This window comes from Polypterus senegalus, chromosome 2, assembly GCF_016835505.1.
Source record: "Polypterus senegalus isolate Bchr_013 chromosome 2, ASM1683550v1, whole genome shotgun sequence".
Lineage (NCBI taxonomy): Eukaryota > Metazoa > Chordata > Cladistia > Polypteriformes > Polypteridae > Polypterus > Polypterus senegalus.
Window position 1 is genome coordinate 31333999 of NC_053155.1, and position 9231 is coordinate 31343229.

Genomic DNA, 9231 nt, shown 5'->3' on the forward strand with positions numbered 1-9231 from the left:
TAAAACTTGTCTCAAGTCAGTGTATCATCTTGGAGTGGTGATTGATGACCAGGTATCCTTAAGTGGCCACATTGCATCTGTCTCTTGTTCACACAGACTCATCCACAAGATCAAACCTTATCTGACAGATTATGCAGTACAATGTCTGGTCCAGGTATTGATCTTGTCACATCTGGACAATTGCAGTTTTCAATTGGGAGGAGTAGCTGCTTATACTACTGTGCCGCTCCATTTTGAATCCTCTTGTGTTCAACTAGCAAGACAGGAGACAGGCATATGTTAGTCCTATTTTTATGTTACCACTGTACCTCCTAGTAGCAGCACATATTACGTTTAGACCCTTAAATGGAGACACTTGTGAGATTCTGTGCTCCAACTCAAGTCTTTTAATGAACAAGGTTTGATGATGCCATCTCAGCAAGGCATCACATCTCAATCCATATTCTTCATGTTTGCTCCTTGTTGTTGGAAGGAGCTTCCCACCTCCAACTGAACTTCTCCTTTGGTTTAAGAATCTTTTGTGAATGTGGTTGTCTTTGCTTGATAATGGCTTTAATAGGTTCTTGTAACTAAGGTCAGATTAACCAGTTTTGTGTGTGTTTGGTTTAGAGCGCTTTCCTTCACTGGATAGTGTGTAATCCAGGAAGCTGCTTTAAAATTACAACCCTTTTATTGACCTCCCTTCAGTGGCACCATGCAAAACCGAGCCTACCACTCAATAGCTTCAAAGTTCCTTAGTAATGAGTTTGAATTTCATATCCAGACGTTGCTTGTGGACAGTCTGAATGTTTTTTCCTGTGTGTGCCATCAGAGAGTGATGTCAGATCAAAGAATTTAATTTAGTTTGAAATGTTTTGAGAGCTTAAATAAAATAAACCTAAATTACTTAATCTGATTGGAATTTGGCTTTATAGATTATAGACCTGTTTTGCAATTTAGTTTATTGACTCTTCGCTGAGTGTTGAAAACCTCTCTGCCCTTCTGTTTTGTAGGCAGATCTACCATGTCTTTCTCTTGAAGCTCTCCTTCACGAACTGTCATGACCTAAAGTTTCAATTGCACAAAGCTTTATTCAGTTCCTTAAATATTAAACTCCCTTCCAGTTAGTGAATACAGAGCACTGTGGATATTTGTTTTCAGCTAAAAAGTATTTGGTTTTGTCCAGTATTAATTGCATGTGTAGATTCTTTTCACACTATATAGCTAACATTCTCAAGAACATAGCTGTAAATTATTTATGGTATTGTTTTGGTTGGCATGCAAAGATCAAAGTCTTAGCTTTCAAAACATAAATAAAATTAGAAAAAGGAGAAAGGTTAACATTAATTTCACTGTAAAAATTCAAAAGAACATTGGTGACTCAGAGATATAATGATTAGTAGCCAAAATTTTGCATTTAGTAGATGCCAGTGGACGTGGCACTTCTCTAACAACATTAGAAACATGTTTGTTACATTTTCTGGTGGTTTTGTAATGTATTTGTACTTTTTGTTCACTCATTGTGCTCTTTTGACATTAACAAAACATATATATTAAATGTGAAGCTTTCCATGCCTAACTCTTGTTTGGGTCTTGTTGGACACAGGGATGGAATGTCGGTTGGTGCAATTACCTTTTAGATGTCTTAGTCTAGAATCTGTAAAAGATTAGTCATCCATCATTTTGCGAGATATAATGGAGTGTTCCTGGTGTGATTCTGGAGGGACATTTGTTTGGCATTCTCAGATCTTAAATGAATCTCAGTGTTTTTGTTCTTGCACGAATAATCTGCTTTCCTTTAATCTTGCTTAACTTTTCCAAAAAAATAAAAAAAAAAAGTTTAAACATTATGTTATCAGAACTTGGCATATTTATATAGAAATGCCAACCCCATGGAGTCTTTGTATTTTTGCAATGTAAAAAGAGAAGTTATTCCACAAGTCAGCCAGTATTCAGGTAAGTACAGTCACTGCTTTTAAAATATTCAATGAAGCTATAATGGAAATTATTTGTACAATATAGTGAAGCCAAATGGACCATATTTCAGTATTTTGTATGTGGAAAATTTTTATTATATGAAGGTGTATGCAAAATTAGGGCCTCAATGTTCAAAGTGTATGTTTCATTTAATCTGAAATCTTATACTGTCAGATTTAATATATAAATAGTAATTGTTCTATAAAATGCTCAGAAATATATCCTGTTTTAAGATTGAGACGTTATGTCAACATTTCATTTGGCTACCTTATTACAGAGATAATCTAATTCGTATTTGTTCTTTCACTTTCAAGTGGAGGCAAATGCATAACACGGTAGCTTGCAAAATGTAAAATTTACAGAAAAAGTATGTCATAAATTGCTCAATGTGGTAGTAAAAAAAAAGAAAAAGTTTATTAAGTAGTCATGCACTGGTGGTTTGAAAATGCTTTCACATAATGAGCAGAAATGAAAAGTACAGTTAAGTCCTCATTCTCCAGGAGGGGCAAAAGCAGATACCGGTCCTGGTAAAGATAAGCTCACTATGTAAGGATGCCTGAAAAATTACATAGCAGAATTTAAGCAACATGACTGGTTGGCAAAGCAGGCAGGCAGAGCCTGGCATGTGCGACAGCTGGGGCGATGTCCTGGGCAGAGTAGGCTGCAGTACTGTATGTCACCTGACGGTTCAACAAAATGTGTAATTTGGCCAAGGATGTATGTGCATCACTGAATTTTTTTTTTTAGTTTTCTAAATGTTGTAGAATTAGCTTATAAAAGTCTATGAATATCTGTTTACTAACCAGTGAGCTTAACTGACTGAATTGGCTCTTTTTATTTGTAAAACGTAATGTGCAGTACCTTGTTATTTTACCAAGATACCTGGTTGAGTTACCTTACTCTTTTTTTTTTTTTTTAATTTACCATAGTTGGGATATTCTGTTGTTAAGTTGAATCATTGTCTGCTTGGTTTACATTTCCACCTAATTGTTCTTTTTAAACTCGAGCCCCATTAATATAAACAGTGAGTTTCTTGGTGAATCAGTTGAGCTCTTAAAAATAAAGTATAAGGTGGAGCTGTGATGATAAACATTAACTCTATCTTAGATGGTAATTCTGTCTAAACCCTTGCTTTGTTTTCTTCCTTCCCTTCAAATGTATTCTTTTGCTTAAGATACATTTTTGATGCCTACTTTACACTCGTATTTTTAATCTTGTATATTTAATTCAGTTTTCTTTTGCTTAAGCACACTTCAACTTTTAAACCCAGCATAACATACAGAAATAACAAATATTGTATGAAAGAAAGAAGTGAAATATAAACAGAAACATCTTGCAGTACAGATAAATAGAAATTTGCAGAAATAAACACTAATGTGTTAAGTAGAGATTCCCAGATCAGATACATTCTTAAATGAACCTATTAAGTTCCACCTTCTGCACTTTTGGGTGGGTGCTTTATTTACTTTTGTAATACTTTCCCGTGCTTGTACTAGCTTACTGCCTCCTGTATTTATTTGTGTAACTGCAGTGTTTGTCAGAATCCTGCCTGTGTCAAGCCTTGTTTGTGAGCTTTAGAGTTTGTGCTCCTTGGTGCTGACCATTTAATGTTTTGTGTGATGTAAGTAGCAGTTGAGTTTGTTAATAAAAATACAACTTTTATTAGTATCTGTAGATTGAATAATATGCAACATGTTTTGTGCAGGTATTTATTAAGAAGGTGACAAACTAATGGTCTATAAATATTTCACTGTAGTATTTTAAAGGAAGAACAAAACAATGTTCCATGCAGAAGTAGAAACAAACTCTTTGCACCAAGATTTTAAAACAGAAGAGTCAGATGTGCTTCAACTCTTAATATGTTGAAAACTAATAAAACCCCTGGACCTGATGGGATTTTATCTTTTGTATTGAAATAAAGGAATGATTTAATCTATAAACCTTGAAAGGCATATTTGAGCAGTCACTTGAGAAAGGAGAAGTAGCAGCGGACTGGAAAGTTGCAAATGTGACTCCAATATTCATGAAGGGAGACAAAAATGATTCTGGTCATTACAGACCAATAAGTCTTTGGAAATTATATAAGTTAATATATGAAAATAATATACTAAATTACAGCCAACATAAGTTTATGAGGAGAAGATCCTGCAAACCAATATTTTAGATGTTTAATTTTCAATTGGATCAGTTGACAAAAGCAAAACATATGACATAATTTACTTAGACTTTCAAAATGTCTTTAATACATTCCCAAACCAAAGCTTAATTCTGAAACTAGACGCATCAGAGGTAACTTAAAATACTGGATCTCAAGCTGGTTAACTGGCAGACGACAAGAGTAGAGGTAAGAGGAGAATATTAGATGTGAAGTCATCATTGGTTCTTGGGGTTAAACATCACTTGTCAAGTATTTTTTCAGGCAGATGTTTAGTTACTGAAGGCCACATCTCAGAGACCAGCTGTGAAACAAATGGATTTAGCTGTGTGACAACCAAGTTGGTCAAGGTTAAATAGAATAAATATTTTTAGGATAAAAAACCACAGGGCCATTATTATTTGTGTTTTAAATTATGTGATGTTGCAGTCTGGCATCTGCCTTTTCTGTTTAATCTTGTATTGTGTGTTATAAAATACAAAAATAAAGGATTATGTTTAAAGTAAAAATTAAAAGCTACAGAAAAAAAATATTGTCTCCTTTTTTTGTCTTCTCACTAAAAGGGTTACTGAATCAATTTCTGGAAGCCTGCAGCAATGAGCATTTCTTCCGAGTTATGTCCCTGCTGCTCCGTAATCCCAAATTAGAAGTGGAACTCCTGGAAAAAGCCAGCATTATTCTGCAAAAGCTTTCAAAAATGAAGTAAGTTCCTCTTCAGTTAAAACTTAACTTGCAACTCAGAAATGATACATCAATTGTATTTAGCATTAAATAAAATAGTAAATGTAAAAAGAGAATGATTAAAATTGAATATAATATCTTTCTCTCAATATCAGTTGAACATTTTTCTACTTGCTGGGTCCTCATATCTTATATACTGTACATTCTGCCTCTTGCTTAGCTAACAGGAGACTTATCTAATTGTCTTTCTTCCTTTTCCTGTGATGCAGTCTAGCTTTGATATGTTTCCCTCAAAAACAATTAGTATCTCTCAGTCCCTCTACCCTTACAAAGATACTTGTTCTGCTAATCAGGCACATTATCTGTGCCCTTGAAGATGTTTTATCATTGCTCTTCTTCTTCTCAGATAGTGCCAACCAGAAAGAGATGATGAACACACTTGAGATCAAAAAATCTGTTGAGTGTTTCCTCTTGTCTGATGCGATGGGTTCTCGGAAAAAATACTTTGTTCTCAACACAAGCGTAAACTCTGAAAATAATATGGAGAGGTTTATCATAAGCAAAACAACCCAGTGCTTCACTAGCCCATCCTTGGTTCCTCATGCTGTATCAATCCTACTTCCTGTTATTGTGTCTGTTGTTGTTGCCTGTATGTTGCCTGTTCTGTTTTATTAAAGCCTACGTGGAATCAGCGGGCCATGCGGTGGTCAACAAAATATGTTCCCAGGTTTTGACACAAAACGGTTCAATGATACAGTTATCAAATATAATACACAGATTTGAGACTCCACAGTTGGAAAAAAGAATGTGAAAAACATTATTGCATGAACAAGTAGGCTACATTTATAAGCACTATACCCCACAAATAGTCTTTCAGAATTACAGGCTTCCAAACTCATGAGGACAAAGACTGTCTGCCCAGCATAGCTCAGTAGTTTATGATGTTGTATTTGGCATTGGCACGTCATCAGAAATTAATGTGACTCGTCCACAAGGTGCAGTACCAGCAAATACTTGGGTGGGGTGTGTGTGTGTGTGTTCAAGCTTTGGTATGTGATGTCTGTATTGCTGTTTACTATGAACATCTCCATGATGATAAACATGGCCTGTCAGAACATGACATCAAATTGCCAGCTCTTTGAAAGTGAACGTATGAACGTCCAAGACGAAATGAAAGCAAATTCGGGACAAATATGTCCGAGCAAAGCAGAAAATGTTTGAGAAAGTAAATAGGGATTCGGCTGCAAGCCATATTGCATATTCCCCATTTTAATGACACATTTTAAAATTTTTTTTATATACCTTCACTTCAGCATCTCGCACTGCCTCCTGTTGGAATCCTCCAGATTTACATAAAGTATATGTCTGCAAGCAGATGCGTCGCATTAAGTATATTCTAGCCCTAAGAGTGAGAGAGCAGTTCATAAAATCTTGTTGCCTTGAGTTTGTCATATTACACAACTATAAATTATAGGGTATTATGGATAACTCAGCTGCCTCACAACATTTCAGTACATTTTCAGATTTTGACAGTATCATAAACTTGCCTCATTTTGACAGCCAATGAATGTGTTGCCTGACAAAACCAGTGCCTGTACAAATGTTTTCCAGGTGTGGCAAGTTCAGATGCAGTCTCTGTTTTGGCATAACAAGTACAAGACATCAGATAAAACAATCAAGTGCAATATGTCTAACAGACAGGTTTGGTAGAACACCACATATTTTGTGAAATGAAAAGGCATTTACAATTTTCTATCAGTTTGCAACTCACCGTAGAGCTTTTAAAACTGATCCCGGTACCTCAGTTTCATTGAGTAAACCCATCTGTGAATTGGGTCTAATAGAAGTGCTTACAAAAGACTCAAGTGTATAGTCTGTTACCACTTTATATAGTTGACTGATTAAGTACTAGGTAATACCCCTTATGCTTCTAGAAAAGGCGGAATTATTCAATTCATTAATTCACCTAGGAATTGGAAATATGCAGACTCAATTGCAAAATATAATTCCTGCAATTATTAGGCCAAATATTTTTGTTGTGAACCTCTTGTGAATCCCAAATGTTTTCAGTCAGTTTAAGGTCTTGGGACTGTGCTGGCCTGTTGTATAAACTGAAGTCAGAGTCATGTTCATGGAATTAGCTCAAGATAAATGATTCTTTATGACGTGGATCATTATTAGTTTGAAAAAGAGTCAACTGTGGCCAGAAAAAGATGAACGTTGTCAACAATATTACTTGGTACAGTATAGCATTCAAATATCATTGAAGTGGTATTAAGAGGCCCAATGTGTACCAACGAAATACTGATGTAAAGCAAAGTGGATTTATTATTTCTTTGCATTTACGCCAGATTCTGACAGTTTCTGACTTTGGAAGTTTTTTTGGTTTATCACCCCATTTTCTGTAAAGTCTAGAGATTATTGCGCAGGGCTTCTCAAATTCAATCCTGGAAGGCTGCAATGTCTTTGTTTTTGTACCAACCTAATTTCCTAATTCTTTACATATGACAAGATTAATTTTTCATCTTGACCACTTGATGCATGTTTATTTCTGTTCTCTGATGTTGAACTCCATGTCTTCCTTTCTGATCATTGTCTGTTGCTAGTAATGTACGTCTGTCAGAAATTGGGGTTAGAGATGCAAGTAGGAATTTTATAGTACAAGGTGAGCCAAGCTGAAGTACCACATTTCTTAATGTCATTGTGCGAGGTAGAGGTAGCCGAATGGGTTGGGGTGGGGGTCCTTTAATATGTGATCCCTTGTAGTTTTCAGTTGGCAGCATGCCTTGGTCCAGTGCGTACCATGCTTTCACTGTCGAAGCATTCTTCGCAAACAACAAATCCATCATCACTATGCAACATGCCTTCCGAACGCACTTCAGCATTCCTCCTAACGGTGACGTCCCAAATCAGCAAACAATTCTTCAATAGGTGGCTAAATTTAGACCTTCACGTTAGCCTGATCTTACTCCTTGTGTTTACTACTTGTGGGGCAATCTCAGGGAGCAGGTATACACACAACCGATCTCAAAACCTTGAAACGCTCAAGGATGCTATTCTTCATGAAATCGCTACTATTCCCCTTGAAATGGCTGAACGAGTCATTCATGCATTCAGAAATCGTCTCAAAGTGTTTCACCAATGATCTCCACCACCTTGATGTCATAATTTTTAAAACACACTGAAAAAAAAATCTATTTTGTATACCCTTTCTTTTGTTGTAATGAAATTTATTTTATCTTGTAGCATTTTTGTAGAATAAGCTTTTGAAATGTGGTACTTCTTTTCAGCTCACCCAGTACTATGCATACATTGAAATAAAACTTAAACGTGATTTTCATTTTGACCAATCAGGGTTCTAATGCAAGTCCAAAATATTTCTCCATTGTTGCAGGAAGAACAAGAGACTGTTTGAAATGTTCACACTCCACCTGATTATCCAGGAGATGCACAGGACCACTGATCGTGATCATGCCTTTTTATCAATAAATTTAACTTCAATTCTTTTCAACCTGGGGATGATTAAACAGACAAGTCTTGAAGATGATGATCTGTAACTGCAGGGCCCAATTGTGGTTCACATTTTAAATGTTTTACTTTTACGTCCGGCCTATTAAAATATTATTTCATATAATGTAGCATTTACGTTATGGCAGCTAATTGCATGATAGTAAATGATTATTATTTGTTAATGTAATGCATAATAAAATCCAATGGGACAATTTTTCTTATTTGAATTTAACTGTTGCTTTGTATTTTACACTTTAACGCACAAGTAGATTTACTGATTTAAAATGTGTGTGTGTGTGTATATATGTGTATGTGTGTATATATATATATATATATATATATATATATATATATATATATATATATATATATATATATATATATATATATATATATAAAAATCAATAATTGTTTTTGGCTAACAAATTTATTTCTTCTTACATGAAATGAAATATAATTGTTATTGAGACATATTTGGTGTACAGCTGTTTTTGAAACATTGAGATAAAATTAATTCTCAGAGTAACACACTGTATTTGTGTTCCTTTTGATCCTCTCCATTCATGTGTGTAGTGTGTGTTTCTATTTTGGTTGTGTAATTGTAGAATAAAAATGTATTTTTTTTTTTTTTAATAGGGTTAAGTTCATACTGTTCATCTAGATAATGGAGTCTGACTAAGAACTTATGTCCTAAGACAAGTAAATAAGTAAAGTCTACAAGATTTGTTTAATAGTTTAAGATAAAAGATCAGCCACATTATTGTGTTGTCTATTACTATGTTGTTCTCTAAGTTCTGCACTGGCACAAGACATATAACAATGTAATTGTCTTTTTGATAGCAGTCATATACTCAGGTTGCCTTTCAATTGTAAACCTGACTAGCGTAAAGCTACTACTCAGAGTTTTGATACTACAGTGTCATTTAACA

At 34.8% G+C, this 9231-nt stretch overlaps 1 protein-coding gene across 3 annotated transcripts in view; it reads left to right on the plus strand.

The window, feature by feature from the left end:
- LOC120522841 (coiled-coil domain-containing protein 138-like) overlaps window positions 1-8523 on the plus strand; it is a 106764-nt gene extending 98241 nt beyond the window's left edge. For all 3 annotated transcript variants that reach the window (XM_039743539.1, XM_039743537.1, XM_039743538.1), the window contains 2 exons: window positions 4675-4813; window positions 8187-8523. In XM_039743539.1, the coding sequence (XP_039599473.1) occupies window positions 4675-4813; window positions 8187-8349 (302 nt within the window). In that variant the 3' untranslated portion in view covers window positions 8350-8523. The remainder of the gene's footprint in view (window positions 1-4674; window positions 4814-8186) is intronic.
- Window positions 8524-9231: the final 708 nt, after the last annotated feature.